Here is a 15,347-nt window from a genome sequence, read left to right as displayed (position 1 = left end):
TCCTGTCTAGCCTCTCTGGGAATAGAATTCATCAGTCTCATCTGAAGTAGCCTGGGCCTTCAGAATTGAAGCTCAAAGATGTATAACTAAGGTAGTCTTTCAGATGTCAGCTATGCCAAATTTGCATGAAATTCTGACAGTATCACATATGGAAGCAGAGCTAAGACATGCCACTTGTGAGCCATGTCTCCCTACCACACCCTGCTAATCCTCTTTTTCCTTTTAGTACTTAACACCCTCTAACTTCCCTCTTGCCTTGCTCCTGTGATATCAGGTTCAGTGCTAAAACTCTGACCAGAACCAGCTTGGCCTATACTTCCACTAGAATGACCATACCCTTATCCTGTCCTTAATTTGGACATGGAGAAGCACCAGTGGTAGAGGTTACTTTGCAGGCTGTATGTTTAAAAAAATTGTTTCTGCGAAGATGGTGGAGTATCTCAGAAGTAGTTTAAGTAATAGGGCAAGGGAGTGGGTACAGATAAAGTAGAGGAGTCAGCAGGAATAGGAAATAGAAGATATACACAAACGTAATATAAAGATCAGGAGAATAATTTATTAGGGGAAAAAAAGCAGAGATAGTAACCATGACCTCAGATAAAGTTAAAGCTAAAGCCGATTTAATCTGAAGAGAAAGATAGGGAAACTGCACTATAAGTCATCCGTATTAATCAATGTTATTTTAGACTATTTACAATAACTACACAGTATAAGTTTGGAATACTGCTGTACTGTTGGAAACAATGAGTTGAAAAATAGGGAAAAACTTGGTCCTTTGAAGGAAGCCGTTATTCGCTCTCAGAGGAACAGAGGACAAATTAATATAGTGCAATCTTACATAGATGCATGTGAATGTATATATCTACATATGAGTATGATTATAGATATCTAAGTATAGTTATGTGTATGTAAGTATATATATGTATGTGCCTATGCGTATATGGGTTGTGTGTACACATGTATATATATCATGTATATATATGTCTATATATATGTATGTGTATATTTATATTTCTCCCTCTCTATACAAATATATCTGGGCTTCATTGTAACCTTCTTGATAGGGAGGAAGGAAGGGAAAAGAATAAAGTAAAACATATAGCAGAGGACAAAAGAAAACCTTCAAGGAAGCAAAGAAAATACAGCCTGCTCAGAAGACAATGTGTAGTATTCATTACATAGGCTATCTTAAAATGGAAATTGATTGCTGTGTTTCTTGAATCCTTTCTTATGTTCTTTTGTGTCCATGGCAATGCTTTTTTTCTTTTATTTGTTTTTAAGTTTAGTATTCAAATTTATAATGTTTCTTTTTCTTTTCTTATTGTGTATTTAAGTTTTGTTTTGTTTTTTTAAAGAGAAAAAATTGTTTTGGCAAAGAAGGTCTTTCTTTAACGTAAAAGAAGTAAGCTGAATGGTCATTGAGAAGTGAGAGCGTCAGAGTAACTTTTCAGAACCATTGCTTTCATGTATTTCTTTTTTTTTCTTAAGATTCCGAAGCATAGCTAAATCCTACTTTAGGAAAGCAGATGGTGTGCTGCTGTTATATGATGTAACCTGTGAGAAAAGCTTCCTAAATGTACGAGAATGGGTAGATACGATTCAGGTAAGATACATTCAGTCAACGAATGTTTTTCAGATACCTGTTGTGGACTGGGCCCCATGCTAGGTATGGTGGATATGAAGTAAAAAAAAAATAAAATGCCAGTCTGCTCTCAAGGAACTATTCCTATTTTCTAATCAGAGAGACAATATGTATGTACAGGCTATCCCAAAAGTCTTGGTGCAGTTTTTGGCTTTAATAGCTTAAATTGAGATAGTTGTAAGCTTGCACAAAATGAACAAAAAAAAATTTGGGAGGGGAAGAACTAACCACTAAGAGGGACTAGGAAAGGAATTATTTAGGAGCTGGTGCATAAGCTGAGCTTTGGAGGAAGCTAAGGTTCCTTTGATGAGGTAGAAGTTGGGAGGGAATACTTACCAGGTATGTGGATAGTCTGTTAAAAGACACAGGGAGTATGATATATTTAAACAAAATGGCAGTCACTAATTTTGGAATAAAAGGTCCTCTATAGTTTTATAATAAAGGTCAAATGTACGTGAGTAGAGGTTATGCAAATGGCAGTTAATCAATAAACGTTTATATAGTATTAAATATGTGTCAGATACTGTGCAAAATGCTAAGGATACAAAGGAAGGCAAACACAATCCCTGTCTTTGAGGACAACATGTAAATAAAAAAGTAGATAGAAGATTTCTGCAGAGTATATGTATGGTAATCCCAGAGGGAAAGGAACTAGTCATTTTGAAGACTGGGAAAAGCCTACTCCAGAGGGTGGGATTTGGGCTGAGTCTTGAGGGCAGCTATGTGGTGCAGTGGATAGAGAGCTGGGTCTAGAGTCAGGAAAACTCATCTTCCTGAGTTCAAATCTAGCCTCAGACGTTTACTATCTGTGTGACCCTGGGCAAGTCACTTAACTCTGTATGCCTCAGTTTCCTTACTTGTGAAAGGAGTTGTAGAATGAAATGGCAAACTGCCTCAGTATCTTTACCAAGGAAACCCCAATTGAGATCACAGAGTCAAACATGACTGAACAGCAACATTGAAGAAAGCCAAGGAAACAGAAAACAAAGTTAGGAGGGAGAGATATTATAGATATGGGGATGGGAAGCCACAATTAAAACCAATTATAAATATGCAATTATTATATAATTATTTCTATAATATGTAATACATCATGACATAAACACATATAATATAGTGTAATGATTATATTATATATCTATTTTTATCTTCTGTGATCCTATCTTGTTCGGTCATACACTTTTTTTCTATCCGTGGATCTGATAACAACATGCTATCTAACTACGACTAACCGAGATCTGATGGATTTAGGGCTCAGAAAGAGACATAGATGTTTATGAACACAGCCAATATATGATATATATATATAGGTACTATAGTTATATTATAATACATATGTTATAATTATTGTGATTATGATAAATTATTATAATGGCTGTGATATAATATAATAATGATACTTTTAACATGCTATTATTAGCAATAATAATAGCTAGTATTTATATAGCGCTGTAAGGTTTACAAAGTGCTTTACAACTATTTTCTCATTTTATTTTCACAATAACCTTGGGAGGTAAGTGCTATCATTATCCCCATTTTACAGATGAAGAAACTGAAGCATAAGGGAGCATAAAAGCTTTTCCAGAGTCACACAGCTGGTGTCTGAGTCTAGGTTTGAACTCCCATCTTCCTAACTCCCGTATTTAGCAGGGTAGCCACCGTACCACCCAGCTGTTTTCAAAATAACTGGTAGCTGTCATAAATTGCAAGTCATACATGGACTTGCTCTTTGTCATTTAACCTTATGTTGTCTCCTACTCAAAATGCAATTGGAATATCAACCTGCCTCCAAGGGGTGCTGTGGGAGCTAATTCATTGTGAATTACAATGTGAGTTGAAAAATATTTAACCATCTATTTTTGTTACAATGAGACAGGAAAGAAATTTAATGAAAATATATTAGTCTGAATTGATGTGGTGCTTTTGCTTTCAAAGTGCTTTCCTTTTATTTTTATATTATCTCACAACATTCCTTGCAGGTAGGTGGGAAAGGGATTGAGGGTTCCATTCTGCATATGAAGTCAAGCAAGTTGTGACTTGCATAGCCTCTCCCATAGCTGATGAGTAGAACCCAGTTCTCTGGAATATAATCTTAAACTATGGACTCTTATCTATAAGCAGTAGCTTAATTCTAAATGCTAGGTAATAATCAGTAAGCTATTTTTTAAAAAGTTATTAATGTTTTTTAATTTTACATTGCAAATATTTTCAGATTCTCCCTATGCTAAGCACTCTTGTAACAAAGTAAAACAAGTCATTGAACTCACTTGAGAGTATGTGCTATATTTCTTACCTATAGATTCCCCTTACCTCTTGTCTTTCCATCCCACTGAAGAAAAAAGGAAAAAATAAATAAATTCCTTGTAACATTTACATAGTCAAACAAAATGAATCCCATTGGCTGCATTCACAAACATCTGTCTGATTCTGGACCCTCAATACATCATCTGTCTATTAGTAGTAGATTGCAAGCTGCTATCGGTTCTATGGATAGAAAAAAAAATTCATGACCAAATAAGAGAGAAAAGATCACTAAAAATAAAATGGGTATCTCTGATTACACAAAAATAAGAATTTTTTTCTAGAAACTAATCCAATAAAGCTAAGGTTAAAAAGGAAACAACTGGGAAATATCTCTGCAGCAGGTTTCAGTGACAAAAGTCTCATTTCCAAGATAACAATTTATTTATATTTTTATTCCATAATTTATATTTACAAGAATAAGAGACATTCACCCCTTGATAAATAGTCTAAGGAATTGAACAGATATTTCTCAAAGGAAGAAACCTAGGCTGTCTATAGCTGAATGGAAAAAAAAATGCTTCAAACCACTACTAGAGAAGTGCAAATTAAATCAGTTAAGAGATTGCATATCCGTCAGATTGACAAAGATGATAAAAAAAGAAAAATGACTGGAGTGGCTGTGGGAAAAAGACCCATTGAGACTCTGTTGGTGGACTTGTGAATGGGCATAATGATTCTGGAGAGTGATTTAATTATATACAATGTTACTAAAAGTTAGGAGGAAGACAGTGTGTGCCCTTTGACATAGCGCTATACTATGCTATACTATACTAGCGCTATACTGCTAGGCATACACCCAAAACAGATCAAAGAAAAAGGAGAAAGTCCTTTATGCACAAAAATGTTGATAGCGTCCCTTTGTGTAGCAAAAACCCTAGAAACTAAGGAGTTGCCTTAGCAGTTGAGGAATAGCTAAATAAATTGTGATATATGAATATTCTATAAGAAACAAGGAAATAGACAATTTCAAAGAGACGTTGAAAGATATATATGAATTGATGCAGAGTGAAATAAGTAAAAACATAAGAGCATGAAGATTATAAAAATTAACAATTCTGGAGACTTTTTATAAACTGATAAAAAAAATAAACAGAACCAAGAGAACAGCTAATACAATTAAAACACTCTAAAGACAAAACAACTATAAAAGCTGCAAATACTACAGTCAATACGATGACCATCCATGATTCCAGAGTACTTATAAGTGCTTTCCTATACAGCTACTGTATGCTGGGGACTGAAATAAGCTCTGGAGGTAAAAAGAAAAAGAAATGAAATATTCCCTGCCATCAAGGACCTCACATATTATTGGGGGAAGTGACACGTTTATGTCTAAGTAAATACAGAATATATGCAAAATAAAGAGTTGTTACCTTGGCACCTGAGAATGAAGGTGGGTCAGGAAAAGCCGTCATGTAGCATCTAGTTCTTGAATGGAGTTTTGAAGAAAACCAGGGAACCTCCAAGATGGATGGAAGTATGTTCCAGGCATGAGGATATATCCTATAAAAAGACTGAAAGACAAAAGATAGACCAGAAGTTATTGAAATTTTTGGTCCCTAGTACCAATTTTTGGTCTGTAGTAAAAAGTTCATTAGTTGATGTATCATGGGAAGCTACTGCAGAGGACCAGTGAGCTATGGTCTGAGTTGAATTAAGGGGAAGACACCAGACTAGATCATATTTGGGAGATCATTAGTCACTAAGGGACCTCAAATTGTCCATCTTTGCAAAAAGTCATCTTTTTAATGTCAATATTTCTCTCATGATCTCCAATATCATCCAACATATCTCTTCCATAATTCTTGGAAGGCTGTGTTCTCAGAAGAATAAAATTTGCAAATGACCCAAAAAATAATGGAATGTATATTTATTATCCTAGTAAGCAGGCTTCATCATGTTACCAAGAATGATTCACATGCAAGGAGTGGTATAATAGATGTCATCAAGCACATTTATGTTCAGAAAAGGAGGTAGACTGGTCACGTAGTGAGAATGAGGAACGTCATAGAGATAGCCTGAGTTCAGTGAGGTTAGCCATGAAGTAATGAGGGAACCAGAGCAGATTTAGGCACATAGTAGAAAGATTCTGGAGTGAAAGTTCTTGGAAAGACATGGCTAAAAGTAATATGAATTGGAAAGGGTAGAACAGTGGATAGAGTAGTGATAATATGTGCCCTTCAGGTTTCAAATGTGTAGTAAACAATAAAGTGCCATAAACTGAGGGGCCACAAAAGGCTAACATAATCCCTACCCAATCCTTGTTTAGACTGTGATTAAACAAAGGCAAGAAATCCAGCCTGTAAACCCCAAGTTAACAAGACATCCTCTGCCCATTCAAATTTACCTTCCTTTGGAGAGGAAAAGGAAGGGCGGGGAGACAGAAGGGAGTGGATGAGCTGAGTTATCCAGCTAGCTGGGTCCCCATTCAGGCAGCTCAGTCTACTCAGAGGTCTATGTTCATCCTTTGTTTTTGAAGAAGACCATGACATCGGAGGAATAATGACATGACTTGCACTTGACTGTTTTGAGGGAGGGGGAGGGCTGTGCAGGTCACCAGCCTTACTTTCCCCTCCTGAGCCATTTGGATCCAGTGACCAGAAATTCCTCAGGATGACTAGGGAAGGCCCAGGATGCAGTGGGAGACCTTGGCCTATTCAGGTACTCGAGTGAGGTAATGACCATTTAATGAATATACCTCTTTAAGAAATAATCAGGGAATGGCCCCTTTAATGAGCAAAAGAAAAAAGCAAGTAAATCAAGCTGGGAGGTTCTGAAGCCCCATCTATTAACCACTCTGACAACTATTCAAAAAGGTAAGAGCCCTCATAGAGCCTTTAGCTTAGCCAGGAGATGTGACAAAAACAAACATATGATGTTAGTACACTAGAGGGATCCTGGACAAGTTGTCTCTCCTTTCTTTCCTTCCTTCCTTCCTTCCTTCCTTCCTTCCTTCCTTCCTTCCTTCCTTCCTTCCTTCCTTCCTTCCTTCCTTCCTTCCTTCCCTCCTTCCTTCCTTCCCTCCCTTCATTCTCTCTCTCTCTCTCTCTCTCTCTCTCTGTCTCTCTTTCTTTCTCTTTCTCTCTCTCTCTCTTTCCCCCACCCCTCTTCCTCTCTTCCCTCCTCAAAACCTTAAACCCAGTGCACTCCAAAGCTCATACATTGTGCAACAATAGGTCCCTGCCCAAATTCTACTTAATGTCTCTTTTCATGACCCTCCTGCCTTCACAGTGATGGTAACTATTGCTCTTTCCCTCCCAGCTTGATTTACTTATTTTTTTTCTTTTGTTCATTTAGCCCATTGCATCTTGGGCCTTCTCCAGTGACCTTGCCCAGCCCTCCCTCACTCAAAACAAGGTCAAACGCAAGTCATGCCATCATTTCTCTGATGTCATGGTCTTCTTCAAAAACAAAGGACAGAGACAGACAAACAAATGCAAAGTGTTTGAAGTCAACTGGAGTATTTAAAACAGCCAAGGCATTACATGGCTGAAGATTTTTCCTGAATCTTAGCTGCCATTGTTGTTAAATATTTATACATTTTAAGTAGGTTACCAAGTTGGCAGGACCACAGTTTCCCCAGTCTGTGACTAGAATCTGAAAGGGGGATAACTTTTGATCAAAAATCCCTGCCTGAATTTGTAGCTGGGGCTGAAGTTGGATGCAATCTTACATCTGGTTTCTGCATCAGAAAAGTGACTGACCTGCTGAGCCTCATCTCTGTTATGTGATTTCCTGACTTGAAAGCATTCTTTTATACTTCATAAATATATATAAAGTATATTATATATAAGTATATATAAAATTTGGTATCTCGATTTGATTTACTGGAAAGGGGTAAAGAATGCAATGAAATCTATATGTTACTGTTGATTAGTCCATATAAATTAAGAAGCTCCTCATGGGGTACTGATAGGAAGTAGCCTTTGTATTGCAAAACCTTAAAGCAAATTTCAGATCCTAATCAGCTTTTGGAACCAATCATTCATCTGATGACATCATTAAATTAAATATTTTTGGAGTACTAAGCTGGGGTAGGAAGTCACATAGTATCCAAAGATGTGTATAATGACCAAGGGTGGGGAACCTGTGGCCTCGAGATCATATGGGGCCCTCTAGGATAGTCCTCAGAAGCAACCCTTTTACTGAATCCAAACTTCACAGAACAAATCCTCTTAATAAAAGGATTTGTTGTGTAAAACTTGGACTCCGTCAAAAGGCTACACATCCAAGGACCTAGCAGGCCACATGTGACCTTGAGGCCACAGGTTCCTCATCCCTGCTGTAATCTTGCATTTGGAAAGACAAGTCTTTTATGTGTTAAAACTAATAACATAAGAAAATGCAATAAATGCTCAAGGAGTAATATAGCAAATAGTCTTAGTAGTTAATATTTATACAGGGATTTCCATACATTCTTAGTTGATATTTGAAATAAATCTTTTTAGTGATGAAGTTTGGGCATCCTTATCATCCTTATTATACAGATGAGAGAACAAAAGTTCAGAGATTTTAAGTGTTAAATGACAGTGCTATGATTGGAATTTGTATCTTTCTACTCATTTTTGGGGTGACTTAAGTCATTCCAAATTTAGTGTTCTTTCCAGTACACTAAATTGCCTTTTAGGTACTATAGAAGAGAAAAGATTCCTAGTGGACCAGTTGGTGATAAAAGTCTCTACAGAGGAACTAGCATTTGGTCTGGGCCTTGAAGGGTGCATTGAATTTAGAGAGGTGGTTGAAAGAACATTATAGATATAAGGTACACTGAGTAAAGCTATAGAAAAGGGAGAACAAACCATTCGTAGAAATGAGTAAACCATTATGCCTAAAGCAAAAAGTTGTGTTTGGGGGAATCAGTGGAAAATAAAATACATAAAAATTGGTTGGGGCCATATTAGAAAGTGGGCCTTTATCAGTAACAGGGAACTATGAATGAATGCATTGATGGATGATGCCTTTATTAAGTGCTTACAGTGTATATAGCATTGTATTAAGCTCTGGGGAAATAAATAGAGTAGTAAGAATGTCCTTGCTCTCAAGGTGCTCACATTCTAATGGGGGAGAAAATGCATAGGGGAGATTGTAACTACAAGTCAGAGTGAACGGTCCCATTGGTCCTTAGGATACAGAAGCAAAGCAGATGGTAATGATGCCTCTTCTTATGTTATTTCCATTGATAATATCAATCCACTGATTAGGGTACTTGGTTTCTGATGTTGAACCATTTGTTAGTGCCAAGGACTTTGATGGCAAGAACTTTCTTTTCTGCATCTTCAGTAGCTATGATTAATACCTTGCGGGGTTGAAGAATGAAATCTGGAAGCATTGCTCTTGAGGATGTACTGGCCCTAATAGGGCTTACATTTTAGCAGTCTTTGAAGCACTTGGTTTAGCTGCTTCACTGGAAATGGCAAAAACCATTGAAGGTTTTTGATATATTCTTATCCAAATGGGCTTATAGGCAAGTATCAAGAGACTTTGAATAGAGAGTGTTGACGTGTTTGAGTGATACAGTACTATGACCCTCTTCTCCCTGCCCCCTTCTAACTCTGTGGTTCCCTAGATGTATAGGATCTCAAATAATTTCTGCCACTGGATAGTTTAGGAAAGTATATGACATAGGACTCATAGAAAAATAGCCGTGTGTGTGTGTGTGTGTGTGTGTGTGTGTGTGTGAGAGAGAGAGAGAGAGAATATGAATATATCTGTGTATATGTGCACACCTATATAGCCCAAAGTGTCCCAAAAGTCTTAGTGTAGTTCTAACTTCTTACAGCTTAAAACTATACTAGCATTTTTGTGAGAACCTGTATATAACCTGAGCTTGTAATCTAAGTGGAACTCATGGTAAGTGTACCTAATTCACATTTCTTGTGATTGAGGATTATATGATAATGGCGAATATTATATAAAGTTCTTTAAAGTTTCCAAAAAGCTTTTTGTACATTATTTCAACCCATTTTCCCGGATAGTGGTTTCTATGTAAGAACAAATTATGGCCATTAGGCCCTTGTTTTCTGTTGTGTTCCTTTGTTTCTTTCTCTCCTCCTCCCTATACACCTGATGGTAGTAATTATAAAATTTTAGTTCCATTGATGTGACAGGGTAACTACAAGATTGACCATATATTGTGCATTGGTGTTAATGGAAGTTGCCATCTAATTACAATTATTTCAAGCAGACGTTCCAGGTAGTTACTGTGTGAATCACAGCCCAATTTAATATTTAAATACAGGGATGTTTCTTGAGTTAATTTTGTTTGCTGTTTCCTCTGTGTTTAAAATAAGAAGTTAGATTTTTAGCTGTAAATTGTGCTATTGTGCTAATAATGCCTGTCACCTTTATTATTAACTTAGTAATACATAGAGTAGCAATTTGTATATAGAAGGATCCCCTGACATTGACTCACCCTCTCCCTCTCCTTCTCTTTCTTTCTCCTCTCTCTCTCTCTCTCTCTCTCTCTCTCTCTCTCTCTCTCTCTCTCTCTCTCTCTCTCTCTCTCTCTCTCTCTTTCCCCCCTTTTGTAGGATGCAGCACGTGAAACAATTCCAATTATGATGGTGGGAAATAAGGCAGATCTTTGTGAAACAGCTTTGGCCCAGGGACAGCAATGTGTGCCAAAACATTTTGGAGAAAAACTGGCCATGGTAAGATCAACGATGAATACCATTTTAGGAGAGATGTTAAATCTAGATGCAGAAACATAGATTACCTTATTCATTTAGGTCATTAGGCACATAGTGGCCTAAGCACACTGAATACAACTGAGACTGCTCAGAGTGTCAACAAAATTTTGTGTTCAATATGTATGTATGTGGATGTCATTTCAACCTGTTACAGATCCACACTACTATGCTCAGTGTCAGATTTCCAATCTTTTTTGATAACCTTCTCTCTGCTTTGCTCACTAAGGGCAGAAATCTGATCTCTTGTATGTAAAGCAGTTTTGAATCAGTTCTCTAGACCGACTCATTATAATGTAAGTTCATTGTGAGTAGGAATTGTTTCATTTTTTTTTTATGTGCATGGTGCCTGGCAAATTGTACTTGCTTAGTAAATGCTTAGAAAATTGACTAATCTCTTTGGTATCCTTTAGGCGACTTAATCATGGGGCCATAAGCAAGAAGTGACCTTAGGATATTAATTCTTTTTTACAAATGAGGAGATGGAGTCTGAGAGTCTGGTTAGCTCCTGATCAATAAACATAGTAGACACACAGCACCCTAGAGGTTCAGTATGGGAGAAAAAACTTTAGTCATTCAGATTGCATGAGAACATAGAAACAAACAGTTGTTCAGCAACATTTGTTGTTCTGTCAGCTAGTTGTATCTGACTCTTCATGATCTCCTTTGAGGTTTTGTTGGTGAAGATCCTTAAGAGGTTTGCCATTTCTTTTTCCATCTCATTTTACAGATGAGAAAACTGAGGCAAACAGAGTGACTTGCCCAGGGTCACACAACTAGTAAGTGTCTGAAACCAGATTTGAACTTAGATCCTTCTGCCTCCAGGCCTGGCACACTATCACCTGTGCTACCTAGCTGCCCTTGAAGAAAACAAGCAGAAGGTAAAGGAGAGAGATTGTAGAGAGGGAGAGAGTGTAGCAACCTGACTGAAGCTTATCATGGGGAGTAATTCAAGGGAGCAAAAATGTGGATTACTAGCCTCTTCTTCCTTTAGCCCTCCTAGGTATCACTGAATAGTAATCCACAAGCATTTATTAAGAACCTACTGTGTGCCATGCATTGGGGATACAAGCACACAGAATGAAGCAATCCTTTGACAGTCATTTGCTTGCTAGTAGCAGTTTTCTGTTGGTTACTTACCTACCCAGTATGAGGTTTGCTCATGGCAGAGTACCACTGTGGAAAAGTCCAATATGGATTCCAGAAATTTTTGTTAGAGTCTTGACTGCTACTTACTAGTCATGTAACCTTGGAAGAGACAACTCTCTTTTTCTGAGCTTCATTCAACTGCCTCACCTATAAAATAATCTTTCTGATAACTATCTCAGAGGGTTTGTGGTGAGAGAAAAGTACTTTACAAATTGTGAATTTTAGAGGAATATCAACATTTGGGGGAAAAAAGAAGCAGGGAACACAAACAAAGGTCATCATCTTCTGCCCACATTTACTTAATAAGTACATGGTTTGCCAGTGAATTAAAAATGTTGAGTGTGTCTCAAAAGTCAATGCAGTTTTAGGATTTAATAGTTTAAAATGTCACCGAACTCCGGGGATACCATTTTAAGCACTAACTATGTTAGGTGCTGAAGATACAAAATCAGAACAATAACGAAAAAAAAAGTCTCTGCCCTTAAGGAACTTGCATTCTGCTAAAAAGTAACCAAAGTCTGTGTATGAGAAATCTAATTGGGATAAGGGTATTGCCTAATGGGAGGTAGAATTAAGAGGTTGCATGCAAAGAGAGTACGTCTGACGTGTGCTTTAAAGAATACCTACAAATTCAATAACAACAATATATCAAAAATAATATTAACAACATCATTAATAATAGTAACCAACATTCTGTTAAGCACTTTTCTACATGTTATCTCATTTGATTTGATCCTCACAGCAACCCCATGAGCCAATTCTTATCCCCATTTTACAGATGAAAAGATGGAGACTGAGATATGATACAAATATTGTTCTGATATCAAAACCAGGAAGAGCTAAAACAGAGAAAGAAAATTATAGACCAATTTCTCTAATGAATATAGAGGCAAAAATTTTAACTAAGGTTAGCAAAAAAGAATACAGCAAGTTATCACAAGAATTTATCATCAGGTAGGATTTATACCAGGAATGCAGGGCTGGTTCCATATTAGGAAAACAATCAGCATTATTGATCATATCAACAATGAAACTAACAGAAACAATATGATTATTTCAATACATGCAGAAAAAGCTTTCAAAAAAAAATACAGCCCCCATTCCTATTGAAAATACTGGAGAGCATAGGAATAAATGGAACTTTTCATAAAATAATAATCAGTATCTACCTAAAACCATCAGCAAGCATTATATGCAGTGGGGATAAGCTAGATGCATTTCCAGTAAGATCAGGGGTGAAATAAAGAGGTCCATTATCACCACTGTTATTCAATATAGTACTAGAAATGTTAGCTTTAGCAAGAAGAGAAGAAAAAGAAATTGAAGGAATTAGAATATGCAAAGAAGAAACTAAGTTATCATGCTTTGTATATGATATGATAATATGCTTAGAGAATCCAGTAAAAATCTACTTGAAATAATAAACAACTTTGGCAAAGTTGCAGGTTACCAAATAAACCCATATAAATCATCTGCATTTCTGTATATTACTAACAAAGCCCAACAGCAAGAAATAGAAAAAGAAATCCCATTTAAAGCTATTGTAGACACTATAACTCGGAGACTGAGAGAGATTAAATGACTGGCCCAAGGCCACCCAACTAGTAATTATTTGAGTAAGAAGTTGAACATGAATCTTCATGATTCTGAGTCTAGTATTCTATCCACTACTCAAGTAGAGAATGAACATTTTGGGAAGAGGGAACATCGTTAACCAAAACAAGGAGACGTTTGCTCAGTAAATAGAAACAGTCTGAAGCCAAGAGTGCCTGAAGGACAGTTAATGTGAAATAAGATTGGAAAGATAAGGTGATACAGGTTTGTGGAAGACCCCTGAATGCTAAGAAAAGGAATTTGAGCTTTACTTGAGAGGCAGAAGGGAATCAATGAACAAATGCAGTGAGATGCCATGACTTATGCGTAAGAGAGCATAATGTTTTGAGTTCCTTTAAGAGAATCAGAGCTTCCAGGAATTAAAAGTTGAGAACTCTACTCTGTCACAGTTAGACCTCTGGAGCACTGCACTTAGTTCTGGGCACCACAGCATAAGGACATTGGTGAGTCAGAGAGAGAGTGTGTTCAGAGAAAGGCTACTGGTATGGTGAAGGACTTGGAGTTCATTTCATGTGAGTCCTAGATGAAGGATCTCATGGTGTTTGACCAGAAGATAAGACTCAGGTATTTGACAGGCTTTATTGCAGAGGAGGCACTGGGAAAGATGCATTTAGAGGTGTTATGCCTTGGCCTTAGGGAACAAAGAACACAAACACAGATCACAGTACTACCTTTTGTAATGTTCTCTTTGGCCCCAGAGCCAGGAACAATCAATAGAAATTGCTAAGAGGCAAACTGAGGCATCACCTAAAAACTGAGCCTTAACAATTAAAGCTATTCTAATCAACCAGCAAGGACTTATTAAGAGCTACTATGTGCGTGGTAATATGCTAGGCATTGGGATATAAAATTGCAATGGTTCATTTTCAGAAGTGCTGGATTCTCTCTCCTTAGAGGTCTGCATGCAGAAGTTGTATGTTCCGTATCATTTATGTTATTATAGGCTTTCATTCTATGCACAGTTCAGTCAGTTCAAACTTCCAAATTCTGTGAAAGAGCACTTAAAATGGTGTGGGGCATATAGTAGGTGCTAATAAACATTTATTGGTAGATTAATTATTGAAAGATTGTTCTGCCACTGATATTTAGGATGGATTTCTGGGGAGAGTAGGGAGGGGAAATGAGTGTGTTGAAGTTACTTTAGTAGTTCAGATGAGGGACTATAACAGGGTGTTGGCAGTGGGACTTAACAAGAGGAGATTAATGCAAGAATGTTGTGAAAGTACATTTGAGAGAACTTCCTAGCTGATGGGCTATATGGCATGACAGTGAGGAAAAGTGTGTGAAGTAACCTTGAGGTTTCAAAAATGAGAATGTTGGGAGTGAGAATTTTTTTAGAATTTATTTTTAGTTTTCAACATTCATTTACATAAGATTTTGAGTTTTAAATTTTCTCCTCCCCCCCTTCCCAAGATGACATGCAATCTGATATAGACTCTACTTATACCATCATATTAAACATATTTTCACATTAGATATGATGTAAAAAGGAATTAAAACTAATGGGAGGAACCATGAGAAAGAAGAAACAAAACAATACAACAAAAGAAAAGGAGAGCAAATGGTCTGCTTCCATCTGCATTCAGACTCCAAAGTTCTTTCTCTGGATTTGGATATCATTTTCCATCATCAGTCATAGATCCTTAGTTGTCTTAGATCCTGGCATTGCTGAGAAGGGCTAAATCAGTCAAAGACAGTTATCGCACAGTGTGGCTGTCACCGTGTGCAAAGTTCTCCTGGTTCTGCTCATTTCACTCAGCATCAGTTCATATAAATCTTTCCAGGGTTGTCTGAAGTCTGCCTGCTCATCATTTCTTATAGCACAACAGTGGGAATGGGAATTTTAAAGCCCAGGAAAAGATCACCAAATTTTTTTCTTATAGAGCATCATCACCATCCTTAATCATAAAGTAATAATAGTGATAATAATTCCATAGCTTTAATATTTGCAA

At 37.0% G+C, this 15,347-nt stretch overlaps 1 protein-coding gene across 8 annotated transcripts in view; it reads left to right on the top strand.

Annotated features, from left to right (window-relative positions):
- The window catches only part of RASEF (RAS and EF-hand domain containing), an 825,381-nt gene that overhangs the window by 78,963 nt on the left and 731,071 nt on the right, over positions 1-15,347 (top strand). For all 8 annotated transcript variants that reach the window (XR_011966209.1, XR_011966208.1, XR_011966205.1 and 5 more), the window contains 2 exons: positions 1,489-1,603; positions 10,477-10,596. Coding sequence is in view for 3 of the 8 variants with exons in the window: in XM_072605244.1 (XP_072461345.1) it covers positions 1,489-1,603; positions 10,477-10,596 (235 nt within the window). In the remaining 5 variants the exon portion in view is untranslated. The remainder of the gene's footprint in view (positions 1-1,488; positions 1,604-10,476; positions 10,597-15,347) is intronic.

The sequence above is a fragment of the Notamacropus eugenii genome, chromosome 1 (genome assembly GCF_028372415.1).
Source record: "Notamacropus eugenii isolate mMacEug1 chromosome 1, mMacEug1.pri_v2, whole genome shotgun sequence".
In the NCBI taxonomy this organism is placed as follows: domain Eukaryota; kingdom Metazoa; phylum Chordata; class Mammalia; order Diprotodontia; family Macropodidae; genus Notamacropus; species Notamacropus eugenii.
The sequence above is the reverse complement of the archived record's forward strand: the minus strand, read 5'-3'. Positions and strand labels throughout refer to the sequence as shown.